Genomic DNA, 14,087 nt, shown 5'->3' on the forward strand with positions numbered 1-14,087 from the left:
ATGTGGAGAAGCTGCCGCATCTTGGCTCATGCAAATTAGCTCAACAGCGTCGCTCTTGGACAAAAAATAGCCCAAGAGGTCAATCTTGTGTCAATAGAAGTTGTTTCTCCTCCAAGACGCACAACAAGGAGATGACTCATTACCAAAGGAATTACAACCAAGTGGCACTTCCTTCAACCTGAAGTTTCAAGTTGGACATAATTACATGTAATTAGCCAGGAGAGGAGGCTCTCGGAACAATATACCATCTTCGGCTTGAGGGATAAAATGAGTATGGAGCGCCTATTTAGCTGTAAAGCTTCTTCTGGGGAACATGTTGAGTGATGCAAATGGACGGAGGTGGTGGGCGAGCTCAGCAGCTGATATTTATGTGAGTTCAGGAAACAGTCAAAAAAACAAGTAGGAAAATAGAAATTTAATTTAGACTTGATTTACATTCAACATCAATCACGTTCATTTAGATCTACATTCAGAAATGTTTAATTTCACAGAGTGGCATTATTTGTAGAAGACGAGGAAAGAGGACATGATGATGTAGCCGGGGTCATGAGCCGGACTGGGGTCCCGTCCGTCAAACAGGCCGAAGTAGACGAGCGTGTTGGCTTCATGCCCGCTCATGTCCAGCTAAAAAGAGGACAAAATGAGACAGAGCATACCTTTGAAACCCTTTTTTAACAAGGTGAGTTGACTATGAACCCACTAGGGACACTTCCACTTTTCATTAAGTGCAGTAATGAGGTGAATCCAGGTAAAAGCCATTACCCCTTATTGATTTCCCTTATTAAAACGATACTGATCACAGAGGAGGAGATGTAGATAAAGAGAAGCAGACGAGTTAGAGAAAGATTTTGAAACTTTGAGACAATTGAGATGTGGATTGTGCAAAAGGGGCATCAACTCAATATCAGGAAGATGTCCCTAATATTTTGTATATTCAGTGTAGTGGCTTGTATTAAAATGAAACACAAAAAATCCCAAATTTTATATTATGTGCAACATGCAGCCATATATTTGAAGGTGAACCCCTCAAATCTTAATTTAGGACTGGAACCTCTTATGTTGCACATGACCGCCGAGGAAATGAGTTCGCTCCAACCAGGAACAAGTAAGGAGTTTACATGATTATAATAATCGGACCCTTTATGGTCAATAACTCACTTCAGAATAATCAAGCGCTCCTTAAGTCTAATAGGCTTATTTCACTCAAGAGCTTTACCAAGACCTTGATTGCAAATTACTGTTCTTGTAAATCTAATGAAGAAACAGAGGTTTACTGGTGTCTAACCTTGTCCTCAGTAACCCTGTGTGTGTGTGTGTGTGTGTGTGTGTGTGTGTGTGTGTGTGTGTGTGCGTGTATGAGAGAGAGACACACATAAAAGTAAACTCAAATTGGTAGATATCATTCCAAGTATTGTGTACTTCATATTGTCTGAAAGTGTGTGATATTCCCTCACAGCAGCCTTAAAAACACTGAAGCTGACAAACTAAAGCAAACCAACACTCACTGCATCTCCTAATGCATCATGTTGCTGAGGTGGAACTGACGAAGGGTGAATATTCATTATAGTATTATAGTACAACATAAACTTCCAACGTAACTTTGATTCAGTAATGAAATATTTTCATCATGAGAAAATCACAGATAGCTGGCAAATAAACAGGTAAAACAACGTTTGGTTTGGTTTAATAATAGCGATCTAATAGTTATTTCTCTTGCCCGCCTCTCCTAGGGACGGGACAATAAGCTGTATTACTATGATAAAATGATAAAAAACAATAACGATTATGACACTGGCCCTCATTTTTATTACTATGACCACCGCGATAACCGTCGACATTACAGCATCACAGCCTCAGGTCTCTCTCTCTGTCATCATTGATGTTTTATTATTTTCTAACCCTAATCCTAACCCCAAAACAGGGCAGCCCTCTAAAAATACTTAATTTATTTTGAATGCTGTTATTTGGATTTTTATGTGTTGTTTAAAACTCTCTGTACAGTTTTTATAAGCTAAAGCAGTAGTGATGGGACGATATATCGAAATTCAATATATTGCAATACAAAAATGTGACAATACGTATCGTGGGACAGAAAAATGAATCGCGATATTAGCTCCATTTTATTCTGCTGTAGTAATCACAAATGAGACGGCTTGACCATCACAATTTCACAAGCTCTCCATCCAAATTATATTATTGTCACTTTGTAATGACATTTTTTAAATTGTTGTTTACATTCCAGCAAGCCAATGGCATTGCTAGAAAGATGTGAGTTTGGGTCCTCCAATTAAAGGACGGTCTCCAAGCCCCGCTACACTACCCAGTCACTGCAGAAGCAAAAAATAATCCAACGCATCACAAAGTATCTGATGCAGCAGCAACAGATTCTCTGATCAGAAATGACTGAACTTCCACTGCAGAGCGATGGAGGGGTAAGAGAGAGCTGTTGATCGTTATGAATGTCAAGCAAGCGTCACTCCAGTGTCACGGCCGTCTGCGTCAGCGGTTACATCACTGATGAGTCCTCCAATTACTCAACTCTCACTGATGATGGAAGAATACAGAATAATACAGAAGAACACTTCACCCGCTATAAGAAAAGGGTAATTTTACCTCTTACATAGGGCATAAGAAAGTCAAGTAACGTTACATGAGAAGATAAAAAGGTCATGTTATTGTCTGAAGAAATAAAAGAAAACAACCTCTGCAGCATTCCAAACAGCCAGTATCAAAACTGTGATATTTGGAAAACAAGGGAATATATCATATTAACACAGAGGGAAAAGATTATCTTTACAACCTCCCATCACATCACCACAGCAAAAACAAAACAAAAAAAAAGCTACACACACACAAGTGCCGTGGAGCTTAACACTATATAGCCAGTGAGAAAAAGGCCAGTCTGAAACTATTTTGTGTAGTCCTGTAATACGGCTTTCCTTTTTTTGAGGTTTTCTTTTTTGATGATGATGTTTTTTGTGCTCTTTGTGTTTTGTGTGGACCCCAGAAACAACAACAACAGTTAACGGGGATACAGATAACCTTTAATAATAGTAATAATGATGATAATAAAGCCTGTTTGTGGCTGGGGGACAGACCTGTCTGGTGATATCGATGGTCCAGGGGTTGACCTGCAGCCCGTCACACCAGCCTCCTCGCCCGTACAGCCATGTGCCGTGTTCGTTAGGCACCGCTCCCTCTTTGACCCGCATGGCACAGCCCAGAGCCGTCCCTAATGGTTCCCCACCGTGACGCAAAAAGATATGACAACATGACAGTTAGTACAAGAAATCACTGTTAAATAGCTAGATTAGATAAAAAGAAAACAAGAGAGGAGCAAGCAAAGAACCAAGATATGACTTGAGCACAAGTTGGTCTACCAAAAATACATTTCACTGACAATTTTTTAAGACATGAATATTAAGTTGAGATTGAGCTTTAAAGCCTCTGGACACCCAAATCCACAATAACCTTCTAACTATGTAATTTAGGGTCTTATGTACATAATAGTAAGCATCTAAAAAGTATTAGAAATTAGTTTCAATCCAAATTTGAAATATTGTCATTTAAGTTTTTGTAAACTTTCCAGATATTGGGTTTGAATTGGGCGTGGTTATGCTCGGACATTTATTATGCAATTAATTCCGCGAACCAATCATAAAAAAATCCAAGTCAGTTGTCAGTTGTTGTTGAGCGAAAAAGAAACAGATAGAGCAGAAATCCGTCTGCTACTAGCATGTAGCTAACTAGAAAAGATGTCCGCTAGCTGTGATGCTAATTTTCGCTGTGTTCAACTCCATTGAGTTATGCTAAAAGCGTTAGCGATCTAAAAGTCCGCTAAGTTAGCTGCAATTGAGTTTTTACTAAAAGTATTAGCTCTCTGAACTAATTATTTTGGTTGGTTATGAATGAAATTGTGATTGTGAAACTGAAGTGAACTGCCTATGTTGTACAACAGAAGTTTGTGAATTGGAGCATTAAGTTGATTTCATAGTCCTCCTTTCATAGTCCATTACATGAATATTAAGATAGCTAATATTAAGTAAACGTTTCTGTCTGGAATTAGCTAACAATTAGCTACGTTAGCGCTTATGTGAGGAGTAAATTCAACTGTTTTGCCGAGCTAGCTCACTTAACGCTAATTTAGCTAACTAGCTAACTCAGTGTCGTATGTAAGCTCGTTTTCTCATCTTGGGAAAAGGAATGGGAAGGATTTTGGGTGGAGAGCTGTGATAGAGACTAGTGTAGGAGGAGATAACTTCTATCATGTTGTTGTAATTCCTCCTGGTCGCCAGTAGAGGTCGATAACGGTCATAGATTAATTAATGCTCCTTTAAGAGTGTATTTTCCTCACCGGCAGAGTCGAATATGCGGGTGTTGTTGAAAACGCCGTTGATCAAGAAGTGGTGGGAAGTGACACAAAACTCTCCGCAGCCGTTCTCATCACTTCCGTGTCCTGTGATGACGGCAAGCAGCTCCACCTGGACACAGACGGTGTTGATATAGTGTTGATGTAGTATGGTAAGTCTTTACAGTAAGTCTGTATTGTAAGTCTGTATCATGTCAGTGTCTGGTCCGTTACCTTTTTGGTCGAGGCCGGGACGAGGAATTTGATTGGCTGGTACCTCTTGTTGTAGTTTTTGTCGAAGGTTCCCCCGCTGTACAGTGACATCACCCTGAAGGGGCGGGGCTTCTCTGCACGGTTACCTGTGACAGAGAAGGGCTTGTAGCAACTGGTAATGTAATAACTGCCGCATAATGTATTAACGTTACCATAAAATGACCCTCTAAATGGGTAAATATGCAGGAAAGCCTTTTTATGTCCTGTTTTATAATTTTGTAAGTCTACTTTTTATTTTTATTCTCATTTTGTCTGTTTCCTTTTTTTCCCACACATTTATCGTATTTATTCATTTATCTTATTTATTTGTTTTGTAAAGCACTTTGTAACCACTGAAAAGCATAGTTAAAGTTTCTTCTTCTTATTAGAATTATTATTATTATGTTGGAAGCGACAACAAACCAAGGATTGTAAAATTGCTGCCTCTTCCTGTCTGACAAAAAAACAAGAAAATGCCTGATTTCTGGTGCTCAGGTGGTTAAATTATTCTATAAAAGGAGAAAAATGTCACTTTCTAGAATAGGAAGCATAGTGACCACTAGGTTTTGCCAGGAAGGAAGACGTGATAATACAATATTTAATTTTGTTGTCACTCTTCCAACACTTATAAACACTGGTAACTGTTCTCCAAACACTCCCTGGCAGGCTCCTGTTGTTTATCCCTCATCACTCTCTGTAATCACACAGACTGTATGTTTTATGAGGAAGGCAAGTCAAAGTATTTCCTGTGACTCCTAGTTTCCTCTCTGCTGTGCCAGACTGTCGTCTTCTGCCCGGATATCTCCCAGTAACTATTCACAGACAGACTGTTCCTTCCCGCACTGACATCCATGTTCTCCACTTTGAAAAATGGCATTACGTTCCAACAAGAGAAAATGATCAGAAATTGCTCCGGGATAGTGTGATTCCAGACCAACCTCTCCATTCTCACAGTGGGGAGTGCATATTTGTGCGTCCAATTTCCTCTTAGTTGTGAATTTGCTGTTCCAAAACCAGAGCTGGCATTACTTCTGTCACCGGTTTTGCCATAATCAGTATGGCGACACCCACATTTTATGAGCTTTACACTGCTGACACACATATCCCGAGCAACAATGAGTGCACCAGTACAATAACGCTACCGACCCATTACACCCTAAAACAACAAATGACAGGTTTCACAGTCTTTTCAGCCTTAGGTTTTAACACGTTCTCTCCCACAGCCTGTACCTGTCTGGTTGGCAGTGAACCTCAGGTTGAGGGACACCACCCATGGCATGGCCCACGGCACCGTCTTCATGGTGAAGGTGCATATGCCGCTGTTCAGCAGGGGGAGGAGAGGCGACACGTCCGTCAGCCAGCGGCCCGTACCTCTACCAAAACAACACAGAAACAACACACAGAGCCATATTAACAGGATGCTACTGGCTTAAAATAAGCAGGGTATCTGCAGGTTTCAGAAAGGCAAAGTTAAGACTATCTAAGACCTTTTTAATACAACCCGGAACTGAATTTAAGAGCAGTTTAACAACCAAAATGAAGACACAAATGTGGGCAAAAACATCTTATTCTGATTGAACATAGCTGATGAAAGCTCTAAAACTATAAATGGGCAGTGTAAGAAAAAGGACATTTGGAAATGAATGCAGTGTGAGTGCAAGTAATGTTGTTCGACAGAATCTGTCAATACCTCCATCAAATTTCATATCTGCATCAAAATAAAATTTTACATGGTGGGAAAAACAAGACCTCTAATAACTGTATTTAAAACATTTTAAACTGGTAATCCACAACATTCTTTTTTAATATTTTGTCTCCATCTTTGTTTCTCAGCGCTCATTGCTGTGGTGTTTCTTCACTGCACTTCCCAGAGATCACCTGTCAATCAAACAGTGTGGGGCGGAGCTTGGATTTTCTGTTGATGAAGTTTGAGTTTCTGTAGGTGGCGCTCTTTTCTTTGTCTGTTCAGCCATGGTGGCTATCGCTGCTCATGCTAACTACGCAGTTCTTCTTCTCTTTATTCCAAACAAACCGGAAATGTAAAACACATCACTCCATGACGCAGACACCGGGTGTTTGGAACAGCAAATGTAAAAGCTTTCATGAACTGGACAGAGGTTGAATCAATATTGTGTTATATCAATCGACGATTGAAAACGGAAATTTATTTGGATGAAAATGTCTTGGATTATTTAATACTTTTTGAGGCCTTAAATTTAGATCATTTAAGACTTTTTTAGAAGTTTTAATGATCCACAGAGACCATGCTTCTGTGTTTTATAAAAAAAAAAAGATGCAAAAAAATCAATATTCATGGTATTCTTGTGCCTGGATCAAAGTAAAGTCATCAGAGTCTTTCACAACAACATCCCCGTACCTGCGGAAGGCGGTGATCCAGCGGCCCAGCTCCGTGTTGCAGTAGGTACTGAAGTGATCGCAGCAGACAAACAGCTGCACCGTGTGATCCCAGGGGGCGCAGGACAAGTCTCTCCTGCCGGGACAGGACAGGGAGGCGTCCAGCTCCAGGCTGTCCAGGTCCAGGTCCAGCAAGCCTGCAGTCAGCCATACAACAATGTTAGTATCATTAAAAAAGCTTAACATGGCTGATGTCATGTGATGCAGTATATCCCCTTATGGGGCGTTATGTATTTGGAAGGAACTGAAAACAGGGACTTTCCATAACCAAGTTCCATGACCTAAAAATGTTATGCTTCAGTTTCAGTTCTGTTTTTTTTGTAAATTAATTCTTCATTTAAAGTTAGGCAGAGAGTTTCCCTATTATTGAATAGGTGTGGTGGGTCACCATGCCTTAAAAGAGCTGCTAACACTAAGTTACCCAGTCTGGGTTTCAGTGGAGAGTTTTACTGTCCCATGATGGTCTGAATGCTGTTTCAGAGGCTTTTCCACCCTGACAAGAGTAAAACTCTTGGGGAAACACTGAATTCTTGTAACTTTTTGGAATGAAAATGGTCAAATAAAAAGGTATTGAATACTGGCACAAAATGCTGGCCATAAGTGTCCAAAAATATCAGTATCAGTATCAGCTTTTAAAACCTTGTATTTTATTTATGCTCATTATTGCTGAAGTTACCCAGCGGCAGGTCGACTGTAGCCACCGCTCCTCTGTCTCCCTGCATCTGGACCTTATCGAAGACAGAAACCACCTGGGCCGGACTGCGAAGTTTGGTCTGGAGATCCTCATAGAACTCAAACCTAGAGAGGGAACCGAGATGCAGAGATCGCAAATAAATGCCACAATCCACAGTGTCTCATTACATTCAATTTTAGATTTTAGACAAATATGAAACGTTATTAGACGTTCTCAGACAGAGTGACTGTCAGGGTTCAGTTTCTTGCACAAGGACACTTCAGCAGGACACTCCAGCCGTTGCGGGGATCGAACCTGAGACCTTCCAGTTACGGGACAGTCTCTCTCTAACCCTCTGTTCTTACCACTGGGCCTGCCAGTTGATGAACCTGAAGGTGGAGTAGAGGAACCAGCCCATCTCAGCCAGCGCCCCCTGCTGGTCAATACCGATGAAGAAGTTTGGGGACGGGGTGTTCTGGAAGGAAACGTTCACCAGCTGCTCAGACCTGGAAACAAACGAAAAGTTTCATTCCAGAATGAGATGACCAACATTGGAAACAATATATTGGCACCTACTCTTGAAAAATGCAAAAATACAAAAATTTAAAAAAAAATTATAGTGCTTTTTAATGGACAGTAGGTAATTTAGGTCCTTGGTTAACAAATTACACTTTTTACAAACCACTGAATGATGAATTTCAGCTAATGATATTTTTACACACCAAATGGTTATTTAGAACTGGATTCTTTAAATGCAAAAAATGGAAACAACATTTTAACTCGTAATCTGCGAGATTCTCATTTTTAAATTTCTTTTGGCGACATTTCTGCACTGCACTTCCCAGAGATCACCTGTCAATCAAACGTAGTGGGAGGAGCTTGGATTTTCTGTTGATGCAGTTTGAGTTTCTCTTTTCTTTGTCTGTTCAGCCATGGTGGCTATCGCTGCTCATGCTAACTACCCAGTTCTTCTTCTGTTTATAGCAAACAAATCGGAGACCAAAAACGCATCACTTCCTGTGCGCCAGAGGATTTTCCCCAGGAAAGAGCTACCAGACACCGGCTGTTTAGAACAGACAATGTAAAAGCTTCCATGAACTGGACAGTTTGGATTGTGTTACATTGATCGGCGATAGAGAGTAGCAAAACAGGCATTTATTTATCTGGAAATGTTGCAGATTATTACTTTAATCTTTGAAGAGAACACTTAATCCATACAGTATGTACGGATGTTATGGTTTCAAAGCGAGGAGTCCAAGGCCTTTAATCCTTCCTTCCTGCCGGTCTTACCGGAGCGCCTGGGCGACGGACGGCTCCAGATGCACCATGGCAGCGGGGACGCCCAGCGGTGACGAACACTCATCCCCCACACAGTTCATGTCCTGCAGAGAGTTACCAGGCAGAGCGTAGACAAGCACACCCGAGGCGCCGGACTTGGCCATGCTCTGCACCTGGGGGAAGGGCAATATGTCGATGAATCAATTCACAATTAAAGTCATGTAATTTATATTGTGACTGAAACAGATTCTTTTAAAAGGGGCAATAAGTAAGATTTTTACTGCTCCATAGCACAAAATGACCAGAATATACAGTATCTGCGTGGGGTTGATAGGGTTACGGATCAATACCATTAACTCAACGATTACTTCACCAGGTGCTGAGATTTCTGACTTTCAAAACTCACTTTCTGGCCCGTAATCTGTTTTGGACCGAAAACCATTTCAACCCTTCCTAGAAAATAAACTCTGATGGATTCCTGTAAATATTCCATGACTTCCCCAGAGACTTTATCAAATTCCCCAACTTTCCTTGTCTGGAATACACCTAGTTCTCAAACCAGGATCTCTGCGGTAATTACCGATTACTCGGCTCTACTGTGAAAATGTGACTTTGTTTTGTGTCAATTACAGGCCACCATACCTCAAGAGGCCAGGTGGGGGGGGGATGGGGGAGCAGGTGATGGGACTTGTAGAGGTCGATAAAAGTCATAGATTACTTAACTTTACTTTGTCAGACTCTCACAAATTTTACTTGCTTGAGACTTGACTTGACTTGGGTTCTGGTGACTTAGGACTTGACTTGTACTTTGATGACTTGAAAAGGTTTCTAAAGTCTTGACTTGAGATCTTGTGTTTGTGTAAATGACTCAGATTGAAAGTGATGAGATTTGTTCCAGCAGACGACTGAATTTAAATTCTGTTTTCTGAATTTGTATGGAATGATTGAATTTATTGAAGTTGAAACTGATTATAGAAATCAAACTCATGATGCTCTTACCAAGTTTTTATCCTATTAAAACCATATTACATTGAAAAGTCCTAGATATTTAGTTTCCTTTAAGATATTACATTGATACTGGACTCTTGATTTGTTCTGACTTGACTTGATGTTCTACATTTAGACTTGAGACTTGACTTGAGACTTGTGCCTCAAGACTTGAGACCAGAGACCCGCTTCTCTGTTGTTCCCCCAGACTGTAACACCAACAGACCTTAGTGAAGAAGGAGCAGCGGCCCTCTGACACCCAGGCCACAGCACCCGCCACCGAGGGCGAGGGGTCGCACCCGTCTCCTGCGTCAACCAGCCGGTACGACTTCTGACCCCAGCGCCCCATCAGCCAATCATATTTGGCATCTAGTCTCTTGACGATCACTGGCATGTTCCACCCTGTGTGGGAAAAGATGATCATCACAAAAGGACCTTGAATATGATTTTGGTAAAAAAAAAATATATAAGTATATGAAGTACATATGATGTGATTATTATTCTTTCTAAATATAATATTCACAAAATGAAGTGTGAACAAAATAAAAAAATAAAAAAATTAGCTGACAAAAACCCTGAAACTCCTTAGGTTTTTCAAGTATAAGTATCAAGGTTATATGAGTCATTTATATTTTTTATTATTTTGGTTATGCTCTCTTTGTATTATGAATGCACACTGTATTGACTTTAAAAGACTTTAAATAAAAAGGATGATAATTAACTGTTCTTTCAAAATGACTTCCAGCTCAAACACATGCAACTGTTGGAGACATTGGTTGGATCAGAGGTGTGATAATATTAAATGGCTGAAGCTGGCAGTTGAGCAGAGGTTAAAAGATCAGTTTTTGCAGAAGTGGCATTATGAGCTTCAGAGTATGTCATCATGTGATTTATATTGTGAATTTAAAGAGGACTTTAAGTTTGAAAAGTATCTACTTTGTGAAAACAGGAGGTATGGCCAGGCTATTTGTAATTTTCAAGTTTCTAATAGCAGAATTCCCAAAATAACAGGAAGATACAAAGGTCTGGAAAGGAATAAAAGGTTTTGTAATTTATGTAATGACAACTGTCTGGGGGATGAATATCACGTTTTGTTTGCATGTAAAAACACAAGCATTGTTGAGAATAGAAAGAAGTACCTGCCAAAATACTTTGTAAACCATCCGGTTATGTTTAAACTTATATTATTATTGCAGACAGATAAACCAATGATAGTATGTAAACTGGGTGCATTTTTGAGTAATGTTCTGCCTCTCTTTAAATGACTTAATTTGTGCTAAAGATCTATTCTGGTTGTTTACCATTGTACTGCTGTTTTGTTTTATGTTTGTACTCCATACCACGATGTGTGGTCTAGAGTAAATAAAATCTAAAAAAATCTAAAATCTAAAAAACAATTTATCAGTTTCACTTTAGTGCATGGTTGCAATAGAATCGGCTTTACAAGAAAATGCTATTATCATCACCAGGGTTCAACCAATATGGGTGTTTGACGGCCGAAATCAATGCTGATATTTTTATATATTTTGGGGTGGAAAAGCCTCTGAAACAACATTTAGATCATAATGTGACACTAAAACTCTCCACTGAAGCCCAAACTAATGAAATTATCGTGTGTTAGCAGCTCTTTAAGGCAGAGTGACTCACCACACCTTATTCAATGGTAGAGAAACTCTGGGAGACATTAGGCCTTTAAAGCTGCACTAGGCAGTTAAATATTTCTTTACTTTGCTGTCACACAATCTGGCCTAACAGACTGATCACAACACAGGCTCCCTCTTACCCTGAGAGGTGAAAACAGCCTGGGAGAGGCCACAGTTGTGTCCCATGCAGGTCCAGGAGTAAAGCACCCTGGGGATCCAGTTTCCCAGAGCAAAGACCGGGACAGGGGAGAAGTGCAGCCGGGACAGAACCTCTTTCTTACTGCAGAGATGATGGGGGGGAAAAACACATCAAATACCAATGATAGTACGGGGATGAAGGGTCAGGGCCATTGATGAACTCAATAGAGAACGCATGGTAAATGGTAAAACCCACCTCTAAGGAAACAGAATTGGAATTGAATTGGAATGACAGGTTGAATTCCATTAAATTCCATTAAATTCCACTTGTAACAGAGTCTGTCTTGACTTTCTAAACATCATAAATCAAAAATTATAAGTACTGTACTTAAGTACAATTTTGAGGCACTGGCACTTTACGTGATTATTTCCATTGTGAGATTTTATACTTTTACTCCACTACATTTCAGAGGGAAATATTGGACTTTTTACCTCACTACATTTATCTGCCAGCTGTAGTTTCTAGTTACTTTGCAGAATAAGGTTTTACATGCAAAACAAACAATAAGCTCATACAATATGATGCATTGTTAGAGTTTAAACAGTACATGGAGTATTTAGACCTAGCGTCACCTGGACCTACAACATTAACATACTTCTTACAAGTTATTGCATCAACAATTTAACACTCTTGTGCAGAATGAGCACTTTTACTTTTGATATAAGTACATGTTGCTGCTAATACTCCAATACCTTTACTAAACTTTTGAATGCAGGACTTTTACTTTTAATTGATTATTTCTCCATTAAGGTATTGCCACTTTTAAGGATTTGAGTACTCCCCCCCCCCCCCCCCCCCCCCCCCCCCCCCCCCCACCGGGTGTCTCTCCCCGGTCACCTGTGCACGGCGGCCCGGTGCAGCTGCTCCCTCATCCACAGCGCGTCACTGACCGCGGAGTCGTCCAGAGACAGGAAGAGGACCTGCGCGCTGTCCGGCAGGTCCTGCACCAGGCCGGACAGGGACGCGTCCGAGCTCCACATACTCTCCAAAAACCCGGACTTATTGGTGAAGGCGTGGATGATGAGAGAGCCCCGCGCACCCCCGGCCGGGTACACGAACTCCCCGTCCAGAGTCGAGACCCTGAAAGCGGCCGCGGCGTCTCCCGGCTCCAGCCCGGGGGTTTCGGCGCGGTGGTTTCTCCTGGATCTCAGAGTGACCGTGTTGTCGAGCAGCTCATAGCGGGAGGAGAAGGAGTCCGGGTCCGGGTTGTTATCTCCCGTCAGGTCCGTCCGCCGCTTCTGTCTCCCTGCAGCCTCAATGAGAGTCACATGAGCCACAAAGAACCAAAACAGAGACTTTGGAGACAGCAAAGCCATGTTCCTGCTGTCACCGGGTCCAGTAAAGCATCAAAACCCACGAAGTCCGAGTCTGGACATTTATCTGTGATAGTTAGTTTATCTTACTTAAAGCCACACGAAACGTTCCGTTAAAAACACACTATTACAGGACACTAGGGGCTTTTCACTACACTAACCGACTTCCTTTTTTTTAAATCAAAGTTGTTTCGGTTTTGATGTGTAGGCGGGCCGTGCTGCTGTCTACGGTGGCCCGTAAAACACAAAAACCCTCCAGTTAAAGCGGTTTGTTTTCGCTTCTGTCTGCCTGTCTGTCTGTCAGCAGAATATGTCAAAGAGTTATGGACGGATTTCCATGATATTTGGTGGACAGATAGGTCTTGGGCAAATAAACTATTGATTAGCATTTGGTGGTGATCAGTAGCTGGGATTTCCACCATTTGAGTATTATCGTTTTCAGCCATAACTATGAAATTAATGGAGTTAGAGACTTGATTTCAACTTCTAAGGGTAGGTTAGTTGCAGGGCCAAGAAACATAAAGAAGAAAAATAAGGAAAGGCAACAATTTAACTTATAATGTGAGTGGTAGGACTGATGTATGTGGGTGTAACAGCAAGTTAGTGTTCAGCGTTGGTCCAAGTGTCTTCTAGTTATGCTAATAAACGCATCATCGGTCGATGGTGGTTCGTTTATTAAGGTCACAGACTCACTGGTTAATGATTAGGTCAGGGATATATCATTTTCCATTGTGCTTGTGCTCCGTGTTGCCATTTCTAACGAGGCTTGTGGAGGTTTTATACTTTTTAATAGAGGTCGACTCTACTTTCTGTATTCTTCTGATATTAATAAAACTCACAGCAACAAGTAGACTTAATACAGTAATACTGCTTGCTACTCTATTCTAATAGATGTACATTTATGCTGATCAATACTTATGTTTAGTCATGATGTCTCTAGGATATTTACATTAATCTGACTGGGCCAAAATGTCATCTT

The 14,087-nt window shown here is 40.8% G+C and overlaps 1 protein-coding gene across 1 annotated transcript; it reads right to left on the reverse strand.

Annotated features, from left to right (window-relative positions):
- Window positions 1-400: 400 nt before the first annotated feature.
- On the reverse strand, window positions 401-13,277 carry LOC139931032 (uncharacterized). The gene is made up of 12 exons (XM_071924407.2): window positions 12,633-13,277; window positions 11,737-11,876; window positions 10,180-10,355; window positions 8,979-9,139; window positions 8,054-8,194; window positions 7,692-7,813; window positions 6,978-7,152; window positions 5,831-5,973; window positions 4,583-4,707; window positions 4,355-4,481; window positions 3,099-3,232; window positions 401-624 (listed from the first exon to the last, which is right to left on the reverse strand). The coding sequence occupies exons 1-12, from the start codon at window positions 13,109-13,111 to the stop codon at window positions 499-501; spliced, it is 2,049 nt and encodes a 682-aa protein (XP_071780508.2). The 5' UTR covers window positions 13,112-13,277; the 3' UTR covers window positions 401-498.
- Window positions 13,278-14,087: the final 810 nt, after the last annotated feature.

Source organism: Centroberyx gerrardi, chromosome 12 (assembly GCF_048128805.1).
Source record: "Centroberyx gerrardi isolate f3 chromosome 12, fCenGer3.hap1.cur.20231027, whole genome shotgun sequence".
NCBI classification, from domain to species: Eukaryota; Metazoa; Chordata; class Actinopteri; order Beryciformes; family Berycidae; genus Centroberyx; species Centroberyx gerrardi.

Bases quoted from the DNA above. Each gene is read 5' to 3' on its own strand.
- LOC139931032 (XM_071924407.2), bottom strand. From the start codon at position 13,111: ATGGCTTTGCTGTCTCCAAAGTCTCTGTTTTGGTTCTTTGTGGCTCAT. The intron at 10,356-11,736 runs GTAAGAGGGAGC...TTTCCCACACAG, and splicing joins GGCTGTTTTCACCTCTCAGG to GGTGGAACATGCCAGTGATC. The intron at 5,974-6,977 runs GTACGGGGATGT...TTGTTTTGGTAG, and splicing joins TGGATCACCGCCTTCCGCAG to AGGTACGGGCCGCTGGCTGA.